Here is a 27723-nt window from a genome sequence, read left to right on the forward strand (position 1 = left end):
ATGCTCTAAAAATCAACTACAATCAAAAAGCAAAAGCAATGTACTTTTCTCAGGAGTTGTTGGACACTAAAAACAGAACTGAAACCAAGATATTTTCTTACATGGACTCAAACATTAATCAGCTTTATGCAAAAAGAAAATCCAAGAGCACTTTTAGAAGCTGCAAATGTTTGGCACAAACAGCAGTGAATTGATAGCCATCATTACAGATAATGACTTTCTGTCTAATGAATTTAAACTTAAAGCATGTTAATCAGCTGCTGTCAGAACTGGGCTGCATTAAGAACAACTACATTCATCTCATTACCAAACTGGTGAGCCTGTCAGAAAGAAGACGTGAGATCAGGTCCTTCCTGCTGTAAAATGGTTCACATGTTTCCGGCTCAGAGGAAACAAACAGTAAAACACGTGTTTTAATAGTAGCTACAGGCATTTCTCAGAACAACAGGGTGAATTTTCTGCATCAGAATCTGACTTTTCAATCCAGCTAATTGCTTTATTCAACCCCTTTTTAGTTCAATGATCAGTTTCCAAATCAGAAAAAGTTCTGTTTTCCATGTGCACCCCCATCCACTCAAATCCATTAAGCTGATGAGTTCTGCAGCTCTGACTGTAACACTCGGGATAAAGACATCCTGTAATATGACTGGCCTCCATCTGTGGCATGACGACATTAATTACAACATCAGTAAAAATTAAACAGGGTTCTTAAGGAAATGAGTAAAATTCTGAGCTCTGAATCTGGGTGTCTGCACGGCCTGTAAAACAACAGCTGGCAGCCTGAGGTGAGGCTGGGGAAGCAGCTGAAGCAGCTCTGGTCTATTAAACACAGATGTTTGTTTCCGGGAGCGGACTTTCTGCTCGACACCAACCCCTGTAACCTTTCTGTGTCACAGCAGACCTGAAGAAGCCTCTGACAGAACACACTGTGTCATGTTCAGCAGCTTTTGCAGCATTCTCCTCGGGATTATCGGCTCCAGATCAGGCCCCAGAACAGAACCAGAACTTCGGGATCAGTTTCTGGTTGTGGTTCTGCTGATCCAGCTAATGCTGCAAAGCAGATTAAACCCTCCACAGCAGACCTTTAGAGGAAATTTTGGTGCAGACATTGAATGATCTCAGCTTCCCCCAGAAGCAGAGTCTGCTCTGTCCCTTCTCTGTGCTGCAGTTCCAGTCTAGTCTGTTGTCCAGCTGAACTCTGAGGTACTTGTATTCCTCTACCGCCTCCATATCTTCTCCCAGGATTCCTCCTGATTGGAAGAACAAGATGAGGTGATTGTTTCTGCACCATCTCACAAACTGACTGATCAGTTCTCTGTACTCAGCTTCTTGTCCATCACTCCTCACAGCTGCATTAGAAAGAACCTGAACCAGTAAGGCTTCACTGGAAGGGTTGCAGGAGAAAGCCTTTTCTCCCCATAAACAACATGGCCGCACGGCGTAGGCTGGCAAAGCTGGGTCTGAACAAAGCACAAAACTTCTGGAACAATGTTGGACAGACCAGACCGAAGTTTACTGAACAACATGTCAGCACGGTGGTGGAGGGACGATGATCTGGACACCTTGCCGTCATTGGGATGAACTCCTCTGGATACCAAAGTAGCAGGACAATGATCCCAAACACAGCAGCAGATCTACAACAGAATCAAGGTGCTGAGATGATCCAGTTTAAGTCCAGACCTCAGCCTGGATGAGATGCTGTGCAGAGCTCTATAGAAAATGGCTGAACTGAAGCAACGTTGGAAAGAAAATTGGACCAAAATTCTTCCACAACCATGAGAGAGACTGACATCATCATCCAGAAAACCATGAGTGCAGCTTCTGGAAGCTGCTGGATCCTGGACTGGAACCAGTTTTTACACAAACTGCTTCTGACTTTTAGTTCTTGTTCAGTAAATGATGACTCGGTGTAATATACGATGAGATGCTGTTCATCTGTTGTACTTAACATAATTTTAATATCTAATGAGGATCAGATTTATCAAGTCCTGATACTTAAAACCTGAGTTCATATTTTCTTTTTCACACAACTAAGTAGGTAGAAAAAAAGAAAAAGGTGAAGCTGTTTCATTTAAACTAAAATGTCTGCACTATGTCACCATCTTGTCTCACACCTTTTGTCCTCTATTTAGTTTATTTTCTCACTCTGTAAACTCAGTAAAGCTGAGAAGAGCTACCATCATGCTGTCACACAACTTCAACATTTCCCCTGATTAAAGACACTTAAAGGCTCAGAAATAGCTCATCTACCTGAGACGCTTTATTTTCATGTGTGCACATCTCATGGAAAACCATCTTGTTTAACATGTGGCAGCGTGAAAGTCGGGATCATCAAAGCAGATTAAATTGCACAGCAGAATGCATATCAAGGCATTATGATAATCACAAGGACATGCAGGAGCAGCTTATTTGTGGGCACATATAAACAGTATGAACCATGTTTCTGTCACATTGTGATCAGATACAGCAGGAACATCATCACAGTTTGATGCACCTGATCGAGTCGTGCTGCTCGACCAACATCCTCTGACTCGGTTCATCTCGGTTTCTTAATCACAACAAACATGCCCAATGAATCAGGTGGCATCTGCAACAAGTACAACAACAAAAACACAAGATCATCACATGTAGATGTAGAGTTCATTAACGAAAACGAACACTCACAAAATGTTGCATTTAGCATAAAATAATCAGCCATTATGTGCAGAATATAACCTCATTTAATGCTTAATTATCACTGTGCAGCACATCATCTCCACCCTGCATCACCGTTCACACATCCATGATAACATGGATGCATTAAAATGGATCCACTCCTGCTGATATTTGTAAATCACAACAATAAAAACAAGACAGAACAGGAACAAATGACAGCTATTGTGTATAAGATTAATTAAGTGATTCATTTAATCGATTCAGAAAATTTGCAACTTGAGTTATTTTTTCCTGATTTTATTTAAACTAAACAGAAAACCACAACCTGCTTCAGGCAAACAGATTGTTTTCATATAAACATGCAAGCAGCTGCACCTTTTTCATCCAGAGGGTGTTTGAGGTTCATCAAAATACCAAAATCCACCGTTACTGAAGGGGAAATTGATTTGGACATGAGGCAGATGCTGCAACAACTTATTTCTCATCTTTACAAACACATCAAACATGGATCCACAGCTATTCTACAACATCCCAGGAGAAAAATGACGAAACTGCAGCCACCTGCAGATGTGCCCGTCAGCCTGGACTACAGGCAGCATCGTCTGTTTTCCTGATAATGCAGCTAAGAAGGAAACATGATACGCGCTCTGGTCTGCAGTCATCAAGCTGAACATGTGAGAGAAATGTTTACCTCGCAGCTACCCAACTGATCCACTGAGCACAGGCTCCGGGGCCATTGCAGATCCCAGTCCCAGAGAGACTCCCAGCTCAGGCAGCCCCCTGCCACATCCCAGCCCTCCGTCCTCTGCGGTGGGCTAGTCCACACCGGCTGACCCCCCTCTGACTGAAGGGAGCGTCGCTTCTTAAATCCCCCACCGTGAAACTAAACAAGGTATGGATTCTGTCTCTCCTCTACCTCTCCTCTTTCCCATCTGCCTCTCTGCTCTCCTCGTTCCGCTGTCTCCACCTCCTCGGGACTGAAGAGGCTCTGTTACCATGGAGACGCATGAGGCTGAAGCCCGATTGGAGGGGTTTGTTGTGATGCAGCGAGTCCGCCGGCGCAGCCCACCAGATTGATTGCCTTTTCAGTGAGCATCGTTGTGTAACGCTGAGCCAGAATCAGCAGAGATGCAGGAATTTATTCAGAGTTGAGACGGAGCTGCACCTCCTTCACTGAGAATCCCAGCAGGGCAGCGAGTTAGTGACGGATAATTTAACTCCAACAATTATCCTGATTTTATCTGCCTTTACAAACAAACCCTCATCTTTCATCTGACAGATATTTTGCCTTAAAAATAAAAGAAAATGAAAACTACATATTCGTACATACAATTAGTCAATTCCTTCTAAAGATTCATTTAGACCAAAGCAAATCCAGGAGAAAATATTTATTTTACAGTTACAATTAACAGGATAAGACATTTGCTCCAAAAATAAATAAGGTTAAAAATGACTTATTCAAATAAATCTGATTAATTTAAGTAATAAATATATTAGTTGATCATTGCAGCTGTAGTTCATGCAGCAATAACAAACATCTTCACATCTTAGAAATGGGGACTAACACATTCATTGTTTAATTCAAGTGGGATGCAGTTGTCTGAGGACAGTTTAGCCAAATAATCGATTAACTTGGTCTATTATAATTAAAGGGTACTAAATATATTAATTTTATGAATTAAAAGAGAAAAAAACAGCACGACTCAATCAGTTGCATCAAACTGTGATGATGCTCCTGCTGTATCAGCTGTTAATGTCAGATTTCTGCTTCATAAAACAGTTTACGTTGAACCTCTAACTTTTCTTTATTGATAAAATAGCGATCTCAAATACTCAAAACCTTTTTTAAACTGATGAAGTACAGTCAGTCTCACTGCATGGAGTTATTAAAGCCACAACTTATCAATAATCAATAAAACCGTGATGTTTAATTATGTAAAGTGTCTTTTTTATTTTTATTTATTTAACCTTTATTTAACCAGGTAAAAAATGTTTGAGAACCAGTTCTCATTTGCAAACATGACCTGGCCACGAGGCCCCAGCAGGAATAAATAACGTACATACATACAAACATACACATCTTTTTGTCTGAAAAGCTTAAATCAACCTACAAAGAAAAAGATTTCCACATTTTACATAAATTTTTATGTAAAAACTTGGCTGCAGCCAGATATGATCATATTTTCTGTAAACATAAAATCAGGAAAACCAGAACTGATCTGAATCAGAGGAAACTGGTACTGAAACTACTCATTTATCATAAACTTCTAACCGACATCCAGGAGAAGAAATAATGAGGAGCAGTCGTAAAAACCTTAAACTAATTAAACCGGCCGTTAAACACAGCGACAGGCACAAATCCTCCACTCACATGTGGTGGAGCTGAAAGCAGAGCATGCATCGAGCCAGGTTCGCAGCTCTGATGACTGTGCACATTTGCAGGGCATCGCGACCGTCCTGCTGCCAGTTTTACCCTCAGAACCAGAATGAGGGGGCAGCTGGTTCCAACCAACGTCTGCAGAACAGCATCTCTGAACACTCAACACGTCCAACCTTGAAGAAGATGGGCTCCAGCAGCAGAAGACACACCGGGTGTCTCCTGTCAGCTAAGGACAGGTAACTGAGGCTTCAATTCACACACACTCACCAACACTGGACAATAGAAGATGGAGAAACGTTGCTGGTCTGATGAGTCTCCATTTCAGCTCCACATTCAGATGCTAGACTCAGAATCTGCTGGAAACATCATGAAAACATGGATCCATCCTGCCTTGGATCAACGCTTCAGGCTGCTGCTGGTGTAATGGTGGGGGGAGATTTTCTTGGTCCACTTTGGACCCCTTAGTACCAACGTGGCCTGGTTTAACCAGCACAGCCTACCTGAGTATTGTTGCTGACCATGTCCATCCCTTTATGACCACAGTGGAGCATCTTCTGATGCTACTTCCAGCAGGATAATGCACCATGTCACAAAGCTCAGATCATCTCCACCTGCTTTCTAGAACATGACGATGAGTTCACTGGACTCCAACGGCCTCCACAGCCACCAGATCTCAGTCCAGTAGAGCAGCTTTGGGATGTGGTGGAACGGGAGATTCTCATCATGGATGCAGCCGACAAACCTGCAGCAACTGTGTGATGCTGTCATGTCAATATGGAGAAAACCTCTGAGGAAGGTTTCCACCACCTGCTTCATCTACCACACCAGGATTAAAAAGGTCCGACCCGGTAATAAAGTGGAGTGTCTATAAAAGTTTATTAGAGTAAATCTTTTTATTTTACATAAAGAAGCCAGTTAACCTTTTATTTCTCTGTTCTCTGAGCATCAGCTGTGACATCTGTTCCTCATAAATTCAGCTCTCTGGATGTAAACTGTAAAGTAATTTCTGTGAAAGAAGCCTGTTGATGTGTGAGCAGAGGATCAGCTCACATCATTTATAAATGTATAAATGTGTAATTACATCAAGCCAGCGCGTCTCTGTAGGTTTCAGGTTAAAAATATCCCACCTGCAGCCAAACCTGCTCTGTGGGGCATTCTGTAGCTGCTGCTTCATCTTCAGGGTTTTTTTTAATGCTGCAACCAGCACGAGAAGAGACCTGAAGACATTTTCCTCCAAGCACACGCCTGGATTACATCAGCTGTCAAGTCGGCGTGCAGCATAAAGAACAAGCTTCACAGTTTGTGCAGCAGCAGCAGCTTCGTCTGGAAATGACTTGTTGATAAGTGCTCCACCCTGCATGCACTCAGTTTATCTGAGAATCAGCAGATCAGCGCTAACAGAATCAGCTCCTGCTCTCCACGACGACAGCATCTGCTGTCATCACAGCTGTCAATTTGTGATCTTGTCAAACACACCTTTCCTCAGCTTCCCCTGCTGCTGCTCATCCTGCACACGGCCACCTCAGGTCTGGGCTGCTGGGATGTAACTGATGGCATCTGTTGATGCATCACTGCAGCGTATCTTTGGTTAAAATTCCAGCGGAGGGAGGTATTTATAATTCACAACAGCTCGCATGATGGTTTACAGAGTTCAGCATAATCACCACGGGGAAGAACGTTTACTTTAAATGCAGCACTTAAACCAGGATCCTCAATCCTGGTCTTTGTGGGCTAGTGTCCTGCAGGTTTTTGAAGTTTCCCTGCTCCGAAACACCTGATTCAGACTTGAGCAGAGGTTGATGTCAAGCTTTGACATCAGCTTGAAGAATTTGGTGCGACCTACCTCCTTCACATTACTTAAAAAAAACACACAACGACCCAGAAATGTTTGAGATGGACCATCTAAATCAACCCAGATATATACATGGGACATTTTTGGTAAAAACTTTGCTTATTTCTGCACAACAAGGCTAAACGTTGGTGTGAACTTAATACAGCTACAGCACAGAAGGTCCCAAACTCAATCAGTTGGAATCTGAATCCAGCAAAAAGCACCATTTTTATATAAAACAACTGATTAACGGATTAAAAATATATGCATATCAGTCATTTTAACACAATAATTTTTACTGTTTTTCGCTCTGGTTCTGTATGTTTAACGTTTGTTAGAATGAGTAATTTGTGCTCTTTTATTATTCATCTGAAGACCTGAAAAGAAGCAGATAATCTTTTATACTGATATGCAAATCATTAAAAATAAAAGGTGAGCTCTTTTTTCTCACGTGACTGTAAAATAATAAAAAGTTGGCTCATATGAAGCAGCTGCAACATAAAACTGAGACACACACTGACCTGCAGCTCATCTACAGCAAAGGTTCCTTCGTCTTCTTCTTCCTGTGAACAAAAACAACCAAGATGAGACTTTTTCATGTATGTCTGAGCTGGATTAACATGAACATGACGACCAGTAACGCAGCTCTGTTAAAAGAAGAAGTGTTCAATAAAAAAAGTCACATTTTGAAACAGTTTCCTTCCTCAATTAAGTTTGAGAAAAAAAACTAATCTAAACTAAACAATCACTTTAGGAGACCAGATAAATGAACATGATACACGTGGATGTGATTGGTGATTTTTGTGTGTGAAGTGAGCTGGGAGCCTACTTTCCTTCAAGGATAAGCTGGATGTTCATCCAGAGCTAATGTGATCATCTGACACTGTTAAAACATGGCAACATGAAGAGAGGCGTGAGCAGCAAATCAGCGACCGCAGCCCTGACGCCATGGCTGGATGATGAGAGGACGGGCTATTTTTAGCTCAGGGAGGTGGGCGTGAGGGTGAGGCGGGTGCAGGGGGCAGAGTGACGGTGCTGGAGTTTGTAGTGACGTTTTGCAGATTGCTCTGCTTCTCGGCGTTCTAGTAAATGACGGCGATGCATCACTGTCTGAGGAGGGAGGGTAGCGATCAGAGCACAGACGGAGCCTCCGGTTACTCGCTGCAGCTCCACAAGCTTTTCCACCCCATTTAACCATTAAAACTCCAAGTCTTTTCTGGGCCAGCTGGTTTCTTTTTACTATGTAAAAGTGCATGTAGAATTCCAGCCCTTTTAACCCCAGTCAGCATCAGACATGATGTTTCTCAGCTGTCAGATTATGAGGCTAAATGATGTAAAGTGAATGTATGAATAGATATAGCAGCATAAAGACTGACCAGAAGAAGAAAGCAGAATTTATTACTAACAGAACTTTGTAGAAATAACACACAAATCAACAGTGATTAAGCCTTTTCTCATCTGCACATCATTCTCACGGTACCGCATCGCTCAGCTCTACATGATCCAGGTGAGCAGCTTTCCTCTGAATGCAAACATCACACATTTTTATTAACCCTTAAAACTCCACATGGATTTCAATGTAAAAACTGCCTGTAGAAGCTGGAGCTTTTAATCCCAGTCAGCATGCAGACATGATGTTTACAGGACAGCCTCAGTTGTCAGATTATGAGGCTAAAATGATGTAAAATGAACGTATCAATAGAAAAAATATTGTTATTGAAACAAACACACAACAGAAACTATTTCCATGTTTCCACTTTTTCCTCATTTCCAGTTATTCCTGCTACTATTTACCTGCTATCCTCACTAAACCAACTCCAGCTCAGCTGCTTTGTGGCGCCACCGTGCATCAGAAACGTCTTCTTGGCTTTATTCCAGCCACAGAGGAGCATTATTTTTCTTCTTTTCACACACACATAGAACTTTCTGCTCACTGGTTGATCTTTGGCTGCTCCTGATTGGACGTTACCGTCAATCTAAGCTCTCTGATTGGTGGAAAGTCTGACAGGAAGTGGCTTCATCATCATGTCCAGGTCTAAATAGAGGTTTCTTAGCAACATAGTGATGGTGATGTTTTTATGGTGAAATGTGATAAATAATGTTATCATGGATCATTGTGGATTTACCAGATAGAGTCTCTGAATAAAACTACCTTTAGTGGCTGGATTGTAAACCTCCTGGACGGGATAGAAAAGCCTGAAAAACCTCTGTAGATCACCTAAAGGGTAGCTATCCATCATAATTTACCTCACAGAGCTACACACCACCGCTCCTGAGACACTGGTTATGATATTAGCAATAGCGCTCTGTGGAGCCGGCTAGCTGAGTTTTAAGGGTTAAACAGCTGCAGCTGCATGAACGGTGCAGAACAATCTGTTGTCTGACGGCTCCAAACCAAAAACATTGATGTGTTTTCTTTTTCTGCAGGCATTTTAAAAATAATATTTTAGAGTTTTAATGTCCAGAAAAAATTATATTAAAATGTTAATGACTTATACAAGCTTTGCATCCAATAAACATATTCTTTTACTGTAAAAAAGAGCTAGAGCCAGTCTGTGTGTAATCCATACAAACAACTGACAGGTGAAGTAAATAACACTGATTATATCTTCCTCATGGCACAGGCTAGTGGGTGGGAAATATTATACCCTCTTTACACGACTGCTCCATGCAAAACTACTGAATTTTTCCCAAAGCTGCATTTACAGTAGAATGAAAACTACTTCCATACAGACAGAAAACACCGACAGGACTAGAAACGATGTAGTGTGCATGCCAGGCCTGTAGAGGGCGATGAAGCAACGACACACCCGGCGCAGGCACGACATCCTTATCACACAACCGCTGATCTGTGTTCAGCCAGGTGACAGAAGGTACTGCACATCATAGAACTTAAACGTATGTTTGTTCCATCAAATATGGTTCATATGAGTGCAGAAAATATCACTCGCAAATAGAAACGCTCAGTAGAATGTGAACACAGACCGGTGTAGGCTCTGAAGCAGGACACAGTTTTATTATTGACTATTCTGGGTTGTCGCGCCTTTTTCATGCTAATTATGTATCATTAGCATCCCAGTGTTTGCAGCTTGGTTACTTGGTTGATCACTTGGCTGAGATGATTTTCATTCAGAACTGTTGCTCTCCAAAAAAAGTAAGGCATTGAAATTTAAATTTTGGTTCATCAGATGCAGCACCATCAGCCTAATGTCTTAGATTAGCCCTTAAAGCAACAATAGCATGTAAACGCAATTCAAGAGGAAGCAAACAACATGATCAAAAGCAGAGAGCAGACAGCATGCAAAGTAGAGCAGGCATGCAAAACAATTAGTCCTGACAAATAAACCACAGCATGAAAGGTAAACACAGAAGTCATTACTCAGGATTTATTTAGGCCATGTGAGCCTGCTGCTTCATTTACATGGAAAAAGTTTTAAATGATTTAAAGTAAACACTTAATAAATAATAAATAAATATATTTTTAAAAAAGAGACCAGGGTACAACCAAGAACCAGGCTAAAGAAGAGGAAGACTGCTGCTCATTTGGAGGAGTTATTTGAAGACTCAGAGCTAAATGAGGGAGGTTTCTCTCCACCATTAACGTTTGGCCCAGCTCCCGGCCTGGCTAATATCAGCCATCTTCAGGCAGCGAAGGGAGGGGGCACAGAGGTGACTCCAGGTTCTTTCAGACACTTTGACTTGTCACGGAGATTAATATCTATTAAACTACAGATCCATCCCATAATTACTCATCATGTCTGTTATTAGAAAACTTTTTTCAAGGCAGAATTTCTTGTGATCTGTAAAATGAATCTTTGTGGTCTTAGTGATCCAGTCATTCTTCCATCAGAACAGTGATTTTTTTTGTTCTCTTAACTGGTGCTGGGTGGTTTACTGGTTCATACTGGAAACCAGTCTTTATTTTTATGATGTGAAGTTGTTTTATACCACAAACACTGGTTTAAAGAGGCACTATTGAACTTTTCTCACTTTAATTCCTCCTATCGACAGTTAAACTGGCATCGTCTTCATCCCATCTCTTCTCTGAGATCTCCCCTAACAACGGCTAAAGCCTGGTACACACAACGATTTTTGGGCTGTTTTTGTCCCGATTTTACCTCTTCCCGACCTCGGACAGCAAACGCCCGATCATCGTGAGATTTCCCTGTCCAATCGTCTCTTCTCTGAGATCTGTCCAGACAGTAAAAGTCAGTCTGATCTTTACTGTTGTTATATCTCTTCCTTTGTCCTTTTCTGTATTATATCTCTTCCTCTGATATGTCCTCTTGGGTTTCTTTGCTAAATCAACCAAGGTTGATTCAACCAACAATCAAAACCACTATTGTGTTGATATCCAGTTGCTGGCATGTGATATGGTGCCAAGAAGGAAAAACATGTAAGGCTGAATGAATGTCTGTCATCACAACTGATCAATTTAAGGTATGCAACTTGAGTAGTGTTGCTTTAAATAAAGATAGGAACGCGGTGCAGCAGGACACTGTTTGAAGGGGGACCTTTTTCACTGCTGCACCACTAAACATGCAGCACAGCAGCTGTGTTACTGGAGATGTTAAGCTAGACGAAGAAAGTTCAGAAAGAGAAGATGTTGAAGGCAGAGGCACTGCTTGCCTACAGGCAAATGCCTGAGGCCCCGAGCCAGAAGGGGGCCCCAGAGGGCCGACCAACTTTAAATCTAGATGGAGCAGTGACAGTGAGTTTGCAATGACAGCGATCAACCAGAACAGAACTGCCTAATGGGTCCCAGAGATGTATGTTACGTGAACAAACGTGGGGTTTATCAGAATAAGAAGTTTTCCGTCTGGCAGTAAGAAAATAAAGATCCACAGTCGTAAGTAGTGCTGATAATAAAGAAGCTAATTTAGCTCAGAGCAGCTCTGTCTTCCTGTGGATACCCATCTTGGGTATCAAATTAAAGCTTGTCCAGTTAAGCTGAACTGTTCAGCTAAGAATGATAAATTATAGATTTCATAGGTAAGACATCTGATATTTTACCACCAAAGTGTATAGATGGAAGTTATTGTGTGGTTTGCAAGTAGTGTTTATATTTTGTTTTCCACATGTGCCGAGTCAGCTTTCGGCTACTGAAAACTATTTATTTATCCATCTATCTGTTTACTTACATGCTGTATTAGCTGTAAATGTAATCCTGAAGAGTCATAATGCAGGTTTCAGCATATTGTTAAATCGGTTCTGGAACATCGTTAAACCATATCCCCCCTGTTTAATCAAATGGAAATGGTGAATAATGATGTAAAAGAACAGTAAAAGCTGTCAGCGAACATTCAAATGTGACAACACTTTAAAAGATAACACGTTATTGTCATTGTTAGAATTGAACATCGTAGTAAACGGAGAATGAACGCTGGTGGGGGTGGGGGGTGAAATTTGGGCTTTGGCCTGCAGAGACCCAAGAATCGCCTCTGGTTGAAGAAGCCATCTCTGCTGTCTGGAGAAACTTTAGTTTTAAAAAGGTCAGACGTGGACCAAACAACTAGTTACTGAAAACTTTGTTGACAAGTTTTCGTCGAACATCAGCAAACTGCTGCAAGACGCGCTCCAGAGAACCAAGAACGTCCTGAAACTAAGAACATCCACATCCTCAGGTAAACTGGAAAGCTGGAGGACTCTCCAGCTGCGGTTCCAGATCACCAACACCATCACGGTTCAAAGATCTGGTTCCAGTAAGCCAGGGGTCGGTCCTAGTGAACCACAGTCCTGCAAGTTTTACATGTTTCCCTGTTTCAACACAGCTAATTCAAACAAAGCAGAACTTGATCAAATGTTGGATCCATTTCATTTGAGTCATTGTTTTGGAGCAGGCAAACATCTAAAACCTGCAGGACTGTGGCTCTCTGGGGCCAAACTTGCCGACCCCTGCACTAAGCAGTGTAGGAGAAGGACCGATTTAGGGTTATATTCACACTGGTTATTAACGTGCACAATGAATTTAGCTAAAAATGACTCGTCTACTCCAGTAATTTAGTCAATCAGTGAAAGAATCTGTGAAAAATGTGGAAATTGTGCTCATCCTTGTTATTCTAATAACCCATTCAAGCTAAATATTGATGTTACTTGCTTCTCTGTTGTAATTTAACTGGACAGACCTCATCAAAAACAGCAGCTTATTAATGAAAAGTATCTTATTAAAGCATTCAGTTGATATAAGTTAGTTAACACAAATCCATGCATCATGTAATAACGTTCATAAATCTCTTTCTAAGGCCCAAAACCCCATAAACCGTATATACAACAACACATATAAATGAGCATTTTTATAAATCCTGATGGAAATTTGAAGTTTAAGTCTTAGACCTGTCGGCAGTCACGTTAATCTCTGAGAAAATGGAAGCAGAGAGATTACTTTTAGCTACCACGGTGACACTCAAAGAATGACATAATCCGGCTTCTCCTCCTTCATCCAAACCCCCGAATCTGTGTGAGGCTGAATATTTAATGAGCACAACGCCTAGTTGAGTCTGAACAAAGCTGTGGGCTTGTTAATTAGACTGAGTGCTCAGAGCACGGTGAATGTGGCCAAACCCCACCTCCACCTCCCTCCAGCTCACATGACCTCTCCCACCCCATCGGTCCTCGCAGATCCTTCCCAGAGCAACTGGGGGTGTCATGTAGGTGTGGATCTATATTTAAAGTGTTCATGACATCTGACCGCCTGCTGTACATCCTGACAATGTGAGTCTATAAACAGTCCGGAGCAGCGGTGAAAGAACAGAGACACAAATATCCCTTTAACCAAGTAGGAGCTCTGGCTTATTACAGGAACAATGAAGAGTGTATTATTTTAATTCCACACAATTCATCTCTTCTGTTTCATATCAGGTAAAATAAGTACTGAACATCCAACCATTTTCCTCAGTAAATATATTTCTGATGGGGTTATTGAGATGTTGGTAACAAGCCAACTAATCCAGACATACGAAGAAACCAAAAACAAAGAAGTTCAGGAGTGAAGTTTTTGTAAAGACAGCTTCAAGAATCCTCCTGAACGGAGAAACTGGTCTCATTCACCAGTCTGGAGCGCTTCTGGTCCAGTTTTCCATGCAAACAATCTTTAAAGGTGCAGCGAGGAACAAAATCAAATGTTAGTGGCAGAAATTTAAAAACTGTCTTTATAATAACATCTCTTAAAATGAAATCATTGCATCTACTGCTGTGTGCCCACAGCAGATTTTTTCAGTAATGTCTCTGTACATATTTTCATTCATCCCTCTTTTAATTAAATTTAATGTGTTTGTACCACAGTCCCACACCATGATGCTCACACCTCCAAACTTCAGGACACTTTTCAGGACCACCTCAGTTTTCAGATTATGAGGCTAAAAAATCTGGTAATGTCTCTTTAAATGAACTACAGGTACGCCTGCGGAGCTTGTAGCCACTGTCTGATCTGTGCTTTATGTGGAAAGGTTGTAATTAAAAAAGAACAGAAAACACTTGCAGACAAGAGTGGAACAACTTAACGTGCAAGAAAGTACATGAAGAATAAATAATACACTTCTAGTTGAAGTAAAAGGTAATGTAAAAAAAACAAAACACCTGAAATAAGGACGACTGAGTAAAACAACCACAATGTCTCATAAACTGACTTCAATACACAAAACAGCCTCTAACATGGACCAAAATACAACACAATGATAGTAAAACCTGCTTAAAGACTAAAGAAATAAAATAAAAAATAAAGTCTGTGAGACAAAGCCTGCAGTGGTTGTGTTTATTTTTATGTAAAACCAATTTATTGGTGAAACTACTAGTTTTCTAATTAGAGGATGCATGCAGAGGAGGATGAGGAGGATGAAGAGGACGAGCAGCAGACAGGCTGCTTGGACGGAGGGGAGGCAGACAATCATTCACATCCAACGTCACCACCGCTTCCCGCGTGATCGGTGGGCTGGAATCCCTCTGTTTACGCTACTAAAAATAGATTCACACACCGAGATGACGTGGCTTCTCGTGACAGACCCCCACCCCTCCTCCAAAGCTGGAGTCATGTTGTTATCGGCATGCAGCCCTCCGCCTGGCTGCACGCTCCCTCCGCTCAGATCTGTACAGCAGGATGGACGGATGGATGAATAAAGAGAGAGGAGAGGAAAGTGGAGGCGGCAATCAATACAATGAGTCATTCTTTCTGCAGAGGCTACTTCCTAACAGCATTCATTAAAGCAAACCTAATCATTCTGGCTGTGAAGCTCCATCTTCCTCCACCCTCCTCTACTATTCAGATCAGAACACAATGAACCTGCGATGGGAGAAGTGGGACCAGTACATCATGTACCTGGTCTCATGGTTCTGATGGGAGATTTGCATTTATAAGTTCACACTATAAGAAAAAATATTTCTTTGCTTGTTTTCTTTTCATTTTGACAATAATAAGAATTAATGTCTTTTTAACAAATGGTTGAGATTACAGTTACTAATTTACTAATAGTGAAATGGTAAAAACAGTGATGAGATAAAGAATCCTTACTTTTACTATTAGTTGTGGTAGAGATGCTCAGACGGGTTTATTTCCACAATTACTTTAAATAAAATTCACTGGAAAATTTGCTCTGCCAGACGGGCGACTGTTAGCAGGTATTTGCTGTATGTCACCAACACGCTACAGGATCCCTCCTCTGGTTTAAGAGCAGTCTGCAAGATTTTCCATAATAATAAGTTAGCATGAACTTCTAAAATACGTTCCCGGTGAATCCATGTAAAAAGGTGTGTGAGCGTCTTCTGTCAAACATCAACAGCTATTAACTGATGAGGTAAATAAAGGCGGGAGGAACCTCATGATTGAATGCATTTGTTTAATTACTCATCAGTGTGAGAAAAAAAAAGCTGCTCCTCAAGGAGGAAAGACATCAGCAATGACCTTAGAGAAGCAGCTGTTGATGCCTTTTACTTTAGGAAGGGATTTAAAGTCATTTCCAAACCATCTACAGTCCATCACTCTGAAGAGAGAAAGATTATTCACCAATCTTCCCAGAAGTGGACATCCCACCAAGTTCAGAACCCGAGAAAAAACCCAAGACCTCCATCTCAGACTCTCCAGGCTTCAGTTAGCAGGTTAAACGTTAAAGTTTAGACAGTCCAATAAAAAAAGACTGAGCCAGTACAGCTTGTTTGGGTTTCAGTAAAAGGTCTCTTCTTTCTAAAAAGAACAGACTGGACCAAAGTGGACACGTTTGGTCCTTAAACTCTTCATAGCAGCTGTCAGCACGGTGGTGGAGGGATCATGATCTGGATGCCTTGCAGTCACTGAGAGGACCATGAACTCCTCATCTGTCCCACAGTTAAAGCTTGGCTGAAACTGTCTCATGCAGCAGGTCAAAGATCCCAAACACAGCAGCAGAATCCCAACAGAAAAAGAAAAGATGATCCATCCAGACAACGACCTAAAGTTCCTCGTCATCGTTCTACTGTAGATAACACGGCTGCTGCAGGTCATGATTTGACTCCTCAGTGTAAAATGTGTTACTTTTAATTTTGTTAATGATCTTTTCTGCACAACCATCTCACAACTCCCATCTGAGTCCCAACATACAGGGAGAAAAAAAGCACCTCTGCAGTAACTACTCACAACCCGAGTTGCTTGGTTAAACTATAATCTCCAGCATTAACACACAATATTTATAGATTCCTGTTCTCTGATACTCGGATCCTGACCAGCATGCATCCACTGATGGATGTAGCCTCTCATTTGTTTATTCTTAACGTGCAGATGACCTGACGTTGCCATGGAGACAGCCACACACCAACATCATCATGACTAATCAATAACTAGCCAACCTCAATGTAACCCCGTGCTTCATCTACTTTACTTTTAATGGGAACATAATTTATTAAAATAAGCATCATGCTGTACCAAAAATGGCTGGAAGTAGCCTTTTAGACCTTAACGCAGCAGGAAAACGTTTGCTGAGGTAATAAATCAAGCTAGAGGCGTCGTCCTCCACCCCCCCACCCGCCTCCCACAGGCAATTAGAAAGAAAACTCAACTGAAAACGCTTTTAAAATCAGTAGAAATGTCCACATCTTACAGAAGACGCATCCTCTCCTCATCAGTCAGTGGGTCTGTTCAGATGTCTGCTGCAAGAGTAATTTCCTGCTTTACTGCACAGAAAACCAGAAGCTCGCACTGATTACTCAGAGATGTGTGTGAACAGTCAGGCTGACAAATGTTTTCCAACTTTCTAGTGTGTTCCTACAAAGTTCTGGCTCCACCGAAGCATCCGTCTGAATAAGTTAAGAGGTAGTTTCAGATCACATAAACCTGCTGCACTGCAGATGCTGAAATGTGAGCAGGAGATGAGGAACAAGACGTCGAATGAGCAAATGTTTAAATAAAACACAGACTTGCACAACAAAGTCACACCAAATAACGATCATCTGAAATGAAGCAACACAAAATTACACCAGACAACTTCCCCGATGAAGGGATGAAAAACAACCACAGACACAACATGGTCCAAACCAGCAGAACAAACTCAGCACTCACAACATGTTGGAGATGGTCGGCTTTTCTCTATTTCTGTATCCAACCTGCACAGGTAAACTTAATCTTTCTTTTTAAGTCTTCTTCTTCACAGGTTCACATTTTAACATCAGACCAAGACGCCTAAACCCATAAAACACGTTATGTTGTGGTTTAACCACCACTGTTAGTTTCTTTCAGTAATTGTTTGAGAAGAAGGAATTAGCATGGCACCATTCTACCAAAATGTCCTTCATTTATGATAACATATCAGTGTGGCTTTTTTGAAGGATAGTTTTTTCCTGAGTTGTGTAAAAATAAACAAAATAAAAACTAAATACAATTAACTGAAATTTAATAAGATGAAAAGTAAAAATTAAACAAAATAAAATTCCAAAAGAAAAAAAACAAAAAAAGTTAAATGAAAACTAAACTGAAAATAAAAATAAAAAGATAAGATAAATGAGAAAAAAAACACAATAAAATGGGAAATCTAACTAAAATAAAATGAATATATTCTAAGATCAGATTAAAATAAAAATAAGATATATTAAAAATAAACTAAAAATGAAATTAAACCTAAACTATAAAATTAACAAGATAAACTTTAATAAAATGTAATGAAAAAATTAAATGTAACAAAAATATAAGAAAATAATAAAGTATAAAAGCTGACTCGGGTCAGTGGACTGTGGAGCTGCCGCCTCATTCAGCACAGAATTAATCATCTGAAGCTTCATCGATCTAATTAATGACAGATTGATGAGTCAATCAGAGCAATCATCTTCATCAGCGGCTCACCTGCAGCTGTTCAGCAGGACCTCCTCGCGCCACACATCACGCGCATCGCTGTAATTAGCGGAACTTTCTCCCGCTGATGGTTTCTGGAACATTCGGCGGGGTGCCGCCGTCCTGCTGCCCCCACACACAGCGCTCATTCCCCGGCGAGCCTCCACCAGCTCCTCCGACACCCGGCTGCTCCGTCCGGGTTTCTTCTGAATGTCGCGCGCTGCTGGCGGCTGTAGTTTATACAGCAGGTTACAGAGCAAGACACCTGGTACAGGAGGAAGAGCGCCCCCCAGCGGTGAGCTTATCCTAGTGCATGTCAACTATTAACATCTTAAACGATAAAATCAAGATTTTGCATTTTCCAATTCATTTAATGTGAGAATAAATTTAGTTTTATGCTGTAAAAGAAAAAATGTCTTGATCACAATTTCTTTAGATTTTAATTTCCAGCAGTTATTATATAACTTTTTGGTACATTTTCTGTTTTCTGTCCTGATGCTTTGACGTCGTCCTTGCTCCAGATGGGACGACTAACCTCTTTTCTCCCTTACCGCCTCTAGGCTTTCTGATCCTTCCCACCAACCGCTCCTTACTTTTTACCTGCAGGCTTATTTGAATATTAAGATTTTTGCAGGTATTTGATTAAAAATGCAAATTACAGTTGATTATATGATCTGTTTTTTGGTATAAATTTTTGCAGAATACACCCCTAGCACAGGATTCATGTCATTTTTCCACATTTTCATCCTATTTATTTTATTGTTCTGATTTTCCTCATTGATGTAAATGAAGAGATGTACGTCTAGTTATTAAAAAAGGTTCATTTATTGTGCTGACGTTACAGGTCCAGTGAAGTCACGTCATCGTGGACAAAAGGAAGCGGTGGCAGAAGCTTCATGCACAGGCATCCTCACTGAAGGAGAAGTGAAATTGTGTGTGTGCGGTTTGGTTCTGATCAGGGTGGTCCGGTTCTGCATCATAAAGCTAAATAAACCACAAGTAGGAATGGAAAGTAAACAAAGGAAAAAGGCAATTTGATTCAAGTAAAGATTTCCTTCAAGCTCAGGAAGTTTGATCCAAAACTGATAAAATATAAAGAAAAAATTCAATTTGACACATGGAATAAAAATAAATACGTCTATCATGTCAAATGGAGAAAACCATAAAAATCTCCATGAAGAAATAAAAAATGGCAGTGAGATTCTGAACGATGAGCAGATTAAAAACCTTCAGGCAGATAAAACACGTTTACAATTCCAGTGGCTAAAAAAGTAAACGGACTTTACAAATCTGTGCTTTACTAAAAAATATACTTCAAAAATTGCAATAATTTTCCGACATAAAAAAATATCCCAGAGTAATAAGTACTGCGTATAAAAAGATGTGATGGGGTCTGTACAGGGGAGCTCATGGCACAGATAAAGGCTGCAGGACACCGAGCTGCAGCTGGTGGAAGAGGACAGACGTTGCTATATGTTGGCAGAAGAACGGAGGACGTGGAATCTCTTCAAGGTCATCCGGATGGATCCCAGATCCCGGTTCAGCCTCTCCAGACGGTTCTCCAAGGCCACCTGAAGATGAGACGGGAGCAGAAACTTAAAAAATCTCATGAATGTAAACATGAACCGTGTCCCTCCAGTTTGCTTCTGACAATGTTGATGAACCACCGACAAAAACAAATAAAGGTGAAGCCGAGCTTCTGTTTTTATGATGATCATGATCATTATGTTTTAACAAGTTTTCCAACATTTTAAACGTGTAAAATCACAACTCTTTACAGGTCTTTAAGTTTATTTCTATCTTATGGCATCAATATAAAATAACAGAAAAAGGAAAGTGACTAAAAACTCCCGTTCAAATTCATATTCACATTTTATTTATACAGCACTTTCATGCACCGAGCAACACAAAGTGCTTCACACACCGAAGAATATAACAAAAATAAAAAAACACACCTCATAATAGTTCACAATCACACACACCACACAGTACATGTACCCCCCCCACCCACCCAGACCCACTTCTGTACAAACAGGAACTCCATCCCTAGTAACCGTCTCTTGAGAAGCTTGTATCCATACTTGTGTTAATTTCGGTTAACGAAAACTAAATGAAAATATTTTTTGTCAACGCACATTTTGCACCGGCACGAAAACGCGGCGAGACTAAAACCCCCGTTAATAAACAATAACTTGGGACTAAATCAGAACGCATGTTCGTGGACTAATAAAGACGAGACGAAAATTATCTGATTTAGTCAGTTCCTGTCTCCTCCTCGGCTCTTCCACCACACACACACACACACAACCACACACACCACACACACCCCTTTCAAACTTGCAGCGGGCAGGTTGACAAACACAAGGGACAGACAGGAGGTGGATTCACGGTGAAAAGTTAAAGATTACCAGAGTTTTGTTATATTAAAATGGGGTTCCAAGCTAACAAAGACTGGGAACCACTGGGGTTTGTATCCCAGTGTATTTTCTGCTGTTCTGTTTGTCTTCAGGTTACCATCACAAGGACATTTGATTTGAATTGGCATCAATATTAATATAAATAAATGCATGTAAACATAAACATGCAATTAATTCTGCATAAAATGGATAGTTATGTTTTTAGTATGAGTTTAATGGATTGTTAAATGTAGTTTAACAATGTTCTCTAATAACTACTAACAATGCTCAATATTATCTGCTATAAAGACTAAAATGCTCGACTTATAGTCGACTAAAGATTGAGATGACTAAATGTGATACAAACTAATAAGCGCAACTGAAACTGGACTTAAACAGAGTAAAATTAAAAATGGCTGATAAAATTAACACTAATACTTACATAAAACTGTCAATCTGTGAGAGTAAAACCATTTAAGAACAGGACCTGAGAAGCCACCAGACTTCTGAGTCTGTCTGATAAAATCTGGTGATCAAATAAATATATATATAAATAAAACATCCACCTGAACGTTTCAGGCTGAACACTGAGAACAAGCAGCATTAACACGAGTGTTTCCAAGGTGTCTCACCTCGTCCAAGCGGGTCTGCAGAGTCACTCTGCCACCCTGCTCCAGGCATCCGACTCAAAGCTGCTTCAATCTGCACAACAAACACATTTCAGGTTCACCGTTTATCCTCAAAGCAACTCACCTGATGAAGCAGCCAGCAGCTCTCCCTCCATCTGCCCCCACTCTGCTCCATTTTTAGAAACTACAGAATTTATTTTCACTGAAGAAGAAGAGTGATCCACACTCTACTATTATTCTGCTTGAGTGTCTTGGAGACAATAAAGCCTGGCTGGCAGCTTTGATGAGAAAAAGACATGGTTGATGGTTTATGGTGGGACTGCTATGGACCTGGGGATAAACCTTTGGGTAATCCGCACCTTTGTGACCACTAGGCTGGATGACTGCATTTTATGCTCGTTTGCAGTCGGTGCAAAATGCTGCTGCTCAGCTTTTAACTGGCAAACAGGAGGATGTTTCACCCATTTTACCCTCACCTTACTGCCTGCCCTCATATTTTAGGATTCATTTTAACATGTAAAAGATCCTCAGTCCCGGTCCTCAAAGGCCCGTGTCCTGCAGGTTTTAGAAGTTTTCCTGCAGGTTTTAGAAGTTTTCCTGCAGGTTTTAGAAGTTTTCCTGCAGGTTTTAGAAGCTTTCCTGCAGAACACACCTGATTCAAATCAACAGGTAATTAGCAAACTTGTGCAGAACTTGATCTGAATCAGGTGTGCTGCAGCAGGGACACATCTAAACCTGCAGGACACCAGCCCTCGAGGACCAGGATTGAGGGTCCCTGCCCTAAATGGTCTTGCACCACCCTACCTGTCTGCAGGTGGCTGCAGCCTCCTCAGGTCAGCTGATCAGCTGCTCCTGAGGGTCCCCAAGAGGAAACTTAGAGGGGATGGAGCCTTTGCTGCCCTCAGCTATGGAAAGTCACCACTACACATTAGATAGCCCTCCTTTCTCTGATTTTAAAGCCCATCTTTTCTCCTTGGCCTTTGACACCTCTTGAGACTTTGATTTTATTCATTGATGTATTTTACTGTGTTTTTACTCTTTTATTTTTTATCTCATGTCTTATTATATCATTAAACTTACCTGCAGTTTCTCCTGCGTCAGCTCATCAAACAGCCTCTCTGCCTCGGACAAGGACAGGGATCTGTCCAGGACCAGAAGAGCCGAGTCCTCGCAGGAGTCCTGCAGATCAGGTCCAGCACAGACTGCTGCTTGTCCCAGCCCAGCTGGGAGTTACTGTCCAGTGGTTTCATGCTGCCAGAGGATTCAGGCTCTGGAAGATCTGGAGAAAAGCAACGTCAAATATAATGAATGCACAAATACAATGAACTGCTTTTACAAGCAGGCAGGAAGGAAGTCGTCTTCCGTACATCCCTGTACAAAAGTCTCATTTCTTCTCGTTTCTCTTCCCAGCAGGCAGACGTTCAGTCCAGTTTTGTACCTGAATGTGTTTTCTTGTTTTTCAGCCGTTAGAGACTCCTAACTGACGGCATGAACCAGAGATGTGTCCACACACAACAGACAACTTGGCAAAGAACCAGTTTAAACTGGATCTTTAAGCTCTTTGTCAGAAAGACACCATTTGTTCCCATTTTCTTTAGTTTCATCTGTGAAAAGCAGCAACGATCAGAGTGACAGAAAACAGGATTTCAGCAGCAACAAGGTGATTCCCAAAGAGCTGTTAGCTGGAAACCTGGTGTGTCTCAGCATGGAGGCAGAAACTGGACACGTGGAGGACAGAAGAAGAAGAGTCAGGACTAAAAACCAATTACAGTATCTGCTAGTACTTTAACTTTTAAATGTTCACCTTATTTATTATAAATCCCACTTTTAGAAAGAAAAAAGTTGTAAAACTGTCTTTGCTTCTCTACTGAAAGCTCAGCATCACACCATCCGTGTTACTCAGTTTTATTAAGAGGTTTGAGGCAGAAATAAAACCAGAAAATATCAAATAAATGTGATGAAACCACCTGAATTTATCTTTTTTATCCTTCTATTCTGCTGCTAACTGACAGGAATTTCCCCGCTGGGGGAGAATTAAGGTCTTGGTCTTATCTGAAGAGACTGGTTTAAGCTGGAACGACTTACCATCTCTGTCTGCTGACGTGGAACTGGAGTCTCTTCCTGGGACTGCTGCTTGTGGAACGAGTGACGTCTGTTCTCCACTAGTCCATCGACCCTGTAAACACAAAACAGCCCATAATGAAACTCAATTATTTATTCATTCATTTGTTCCATCAATGGATTTTCTTCTGATTTAGTTTTTGACAGTAGATACACAGAGGAGAAAGATTTGATGTCTAGTCCAGTTTATATCATTGTTTTCATGGATGATTTAGTCTTTAAATGAAATGGAGACATGGAAATACTTCTGCATGGACCTTTATATCCTCCCCAGGTCATATTTTCTGAGTTCGTAATGACCTTCAGACATCTTAATATCTCCTCTGAACCACAGAAAAAGTTCTCTCTTATGTTAAGCGAAAACTTTATGGCCTCAGTGATGGAAAACGAGCCCAGCTGAGGTGGTACACTGGCTCCACAACCAGCAGTGATGAAGCTCCAGCTGATCTCTTCTCACCTTTGCAGCAGGTGTTCTTCTCTCGGCATCAGGTGACCAAAAGCGGTGGAGTAGTTCTCCGTGGGGCAGCGTTTAGGGCTGGACTTGGCAGACATGGGCATGAGTAACGTTTCTCTCTTAGCTGCATGGTAGAAAGCAAAACACCAAGAATTAAAACCAGTTTGGAATAAAAGATTCACCATTACTCACACATGGACATGTAGAAGGAGAATATTATAAATCCCTCGTTCTCTTGTCAGAAAACAGAAACTAATCTGGTTTCTGGATGTTCCACTAATCCAACCTCCGCTGCAGATCACCACGGTTACGGCAGTTTTCAGTGTTAATGAAAAGCTGGACATGGATTTTCTTTGTGGTCTCAATAAACCAAACAGTCTGTAAACAACGATGTTTCCTCCCAGTAATTGTTATTACCTAATCTCACCGGAACCTCCCTAATCTTTCCAGCGCGTTAACGGTATCTGCATCTGCTGGTTTCTACTCAGCTTTGACATGAAGAGGAAATACTTTGTTTGGGTCACTTTCCACAGCCGAAGGTCTGATTCCCATCCTGCCACAAAATATCTGTAAGCCTCCAATCTGCTTTTAATTCTGCTCCTGTGAAGTACGACTGTTGATTGACCAGGTAGCTGTAAATGGTAAATCAGGTAGCAACATCTCCATCAAAATAAGACGGATTTTGAGCACCAACAAGCCCGTTTTTCTAAATATCGCTGCCTGACCACATAAGTGCTGAGCTGGTTTGGAAATCTGACCTCCACTAGCGCCGTCTCTGAAGGGAAACTGGTGATAGTTACTACAGCGGGAGCGTGTCCCAGCTAGCTTTTTGCCACCCAACATGGCGGCGGAAACGAACAGTGTGACGTCACTGAGAATGGTCCATAAAATGTAAGAGGAGGGACCATCACTGGTTCCCTTTCCTAAAGATGATAAAGAAACCACTGAGGCTACAAAGCAGGTCCACTAACAGCAGGCCTGGAAAAACATGAGTGAGATGCATGTCACGGAATTGTTGAGCCATGAGGATTCAAGAAGAACTTTGCTGAGAAAAGTGGGAGAAACTGACTTCATACAACGACATGATAAGAACGACTACATTAACATGGGAGCTAACAGCAGAGACATGGACAAGCCATTGTTATGTTTCTTTTGTATTTTACTCCTTGTTCTTCCTTCTGTATGTCCATATTTGCTGCATGTTCTTAAACAAGAAACTATAAAAAGAAACCACTGAGGCTCCTTTTCTTCGTACGTAAACTGCACTCAGGCTGGCGCAGTTTGGTCCGCTTTAGGAAACTCTGGTCCACTTCCACGGAAAGCCCGGACCGTTTGGAGCAGTGTGAACACACTATCGGACTCTGGTGTGGACCAAGGAAGTGAATTCTAGTCCACAAGAAAGTCGACAGTCTCGCTCCGCTTGCAAGTGAACTCTGGTCCAGTGATGGTGTGAAAGCAAACGGACCATCCAGTGAACCAAAGGGAAGATGTGACGTTTTCGAACCCGGACAATCAATGAGCTGGATTTTATTCTACTTGGTCAGTGGACTTTTCAGGGAATACCTCCCTCTAGAGAGCAGCTGTTGGAACTGTGCAACATGATGGGTCCAGGTTAAAGACCCACCTGTTCTCTGCTGCATTTCAACAGTTTTTATTTAAAAGTCCAGATCTGCATCTGGTTCTTTTAAGCTGGAATCTTTAAACTTGATCATGTTTTAATACTGTTTTTATCCAGTTTTTTATGTTAAATTATGCTTCCTGTATTCTGTAAAACACTTTGAATCACCTGGTGGTTGAATTGTGCTACAAATAAACTTGCCTTGCTAGAGTAAAATTCAGTGTGAAAGGAAACCAAACGAGGGAGTCTCCGGACTATCCTGTGAAAAACTCGAGTCAGGACCTGAAGAACCCTGTGATACTCACTGGGTGTAGCAGAGGGAATGTTTCTGTGTGCTGGAGGAGGCAGTGAGGAGGATCTGTGGCCTTCTGGAGACAGACTCCTCTGAACTTTCAGCAGAGCTGCAGTTTTCTCTGCCTCGCCATGACTTTTCAGACCTCCTCGCTCGGCTCTGGCAGCGACGCCTCCCGATTTGGTCGCCTCCTTCTCCGCCTGGAGGAGCTCGGCTCGCTCCTGAATCAGCTCTTTGTGTCTTCGCTCTACGAGTCCCACCGTAGTCCTCTGATGGCTGCACCCTACAGACACAAACCCCTGAATTACACTCAATAAGAGGAGTTGCTGTCGTCCATTTATTCTCTACACCACTTAGTCCACTTCAGGGTCTCAGGGCAGCTGGGGCCTACACCATCAATTAGCAGGGGAGGAGCACCTGGACAGGTCGCCAGCTTGTATACAAGCTTTTCTTTGTGTTAATAAAAGTAACTAAACTTTTTTATTCTTTAAGATGGCCACTTGGAGCCACTTGGCACATCTTCAGGTTTTATGTTGTCCTTAGAAAATTAAACTGGGCATTATTTACCAATTTAATTCATGTTCTTGTACTTCAATTTATAACTTGATTTAAAAATGTACCTAATGCAGAATAATCAGATCATTTCCAGTATTTCCACAGGTTCCCAGCCTGAGCTTGTAAGAGTTTTAACTTCTCAGTGTTAGTTTCATACGTGTTAATTACATCCAGGCTTAATAAACATTGTAAATACCTTCATCACACCTTATTCACCAGTGGACGTGGTTCACTATTTGAGCCAAAAAGGCTGATTTGAATTTAACTTTATCTCAGCTTGTGTATAATACATCTAAAAACTTAAAGAGTAAGAAGCTGTCTTCATGAACAAGTGAAGGTCCTGCAGTGCTTACAGGGGGCCCGGGCCTCCGTGGCTTTGGTCTCCTCCAGCTCTATCAGAGCCCTCATCATGGGCGTCAGGGTGCCGGTCCCCTCTCTTCGACCAGCCTCCCGCTGGCTGGCAGTCTGCTCCAGGTGTTTGGTCTGAAGCAGAATCTGTTCGCACTCCGGAGGAGACGGACACCTGCACACCAGGACATCAGTAAGTCGTTGAAGTACATAATGGAAATGATGGAAGACAAAACAGTAGAAAAAAATCTACCTCCAGCTCCCACCAGCTGAGGAAGCATCCACAGAGCTCCCAGCTCCTGATGACGGATCTTTTAACAAATAAGCCGAGCGCTTGTGGACACCTGACTGGCTGGTTTGAGAGAACTGTGGTTTCCTGCAGCCGTTCAGCTGGTCAGACAGAGAACAAGGCGACTTCCTCCGGGTGACGTCAGGCTCTGCTCTGCTTTTGCTGGGTGAAAGCAGCAGGTCCGGATGGTGGAAAAGGCTGCAGACAGTTCAGGATCATACCGGCAGAAACTGTTAGGAGCAGTTCTTATTTATGCTGAATTAACAGATAAAACTGAGACAAAAAAATTAGAAAAGACCTGAAAATTTCAGTAATATTTATATTTAGCATCTTCATGTGAATTTTTTTTTTAAATGATAATATTAAGTATAATTATTATTAATAGTATTATTACAGAGAATCTTCTGTGAAATAAACATCCTTTTGAAGAGCTTACCCGGCACCCGAGGGCTGTGTGTTGCTGTGGGAAGCGTAACGGGCCCTGGCCTGGTTCTCATGCTCCAGCTGCTTCACCTGAGACTCCAGCTTGGAGACGACTCTGAGGGTTTCACACAGACACACATGCTAAGAGCTCATCTGACATCCGGTGGACACAACAAAGCATGCATGTAGTACTTTTCCACCGTGCCGTGCAGCTGTTTGCATTGATTACTGGTGTCTTGATAAGTGCTCTGTGCAGCTCTGTTGCCTGCAGCTCATCATGGATGTTTGTTTGTTTTGCCCTGAAATATTAAAAATTGATGTATTCACTGTATAAGTGATGTACATGTGAACACCTGGATGACTGAGAACAGAATAGCTGATGAATCTAAACAATAAAAAACAACCATTAAGTTGCATCCACCCACTTTTTTAGTTTTTTTTCCAGGGA

At 41.6% G+C, this 27723-nt stretch overlaps 2 protein-coding genes across 2 annotated transcripts in view; both read right to left on the reverse strand.

Moving 5' to 3' along the window:
* LOC121629854 (membrane-associated phosphatidylinositol transfer protein 2-like) overlaps positions 1-18349 on the reverse strand; it is a 65142-nt gene extending 46793 nt beyond the window's left edge. The window contains exons 1-2 of the mRNA XM_041969695.1: positions 18163-18349; positions 7388-7429 (exon numbers count right to left, since the gene is read on the reverse strand). The gene's annotated coding sequence lies outside the window, so the exon portion shown is untranslated. The remainder of the gene's footprint in view (positions 1-7387; positions 7430-18162) is intronic.
* Positions 18350-18962: 613 nt separating this feature from the next.
* The window catches only part of LOC121629855 (M-phase phosphoprotein 9), a 35885-nt gene continuing 27124 nt past the window's right edge, over positions 18963-27723 (reverse strand). Inside the window, 13 exon segments of the mRNA XM_041969696.1 lie at positions 18963-19721; positions 21179-21214; positions 21216-21248; positions 22256-22375; positions 22378-22454; positions 23261-23279; positions 23281-23310; positions 23312-23351; positions 23754-23874; positions 25674-25943; positions 26569-26738; positions 26817-27050; positions 27289-27390. Coding sequence (XP_041825630.1) covers positions 19620-19721; positions 21179-21214; positions 21216-21248; positions 22256-22375; positions 22378-22454; positions 23261-23279; positions 23281-23310; positions 23312-23351; positions 23754-23874; positions 25674-25943; positions 26569-26738; positions 26817-27050; positions 27289-27390 — 1354 coding nt within the window. The 3' untranslated portion in view covers positions 18963-19619.

Source organism: Melanotaenia boesemani, chromosome 19 (assembly GCF_017639745.1).
Source record: "Melanotaenia boesemani isolate fMelBoe1 chromosome 19, fMelBoe1.pri, whole genome shotgun sequence".
In the NCBI taxonomy this organism is placed as follows: domain Eukaryota; kingdom Metazoa; phylum Chordata; class Actinopteri; order Atheriniformes; family Melanotaeniidae; genus Melanotaenia; species Melanotaenia boesemani.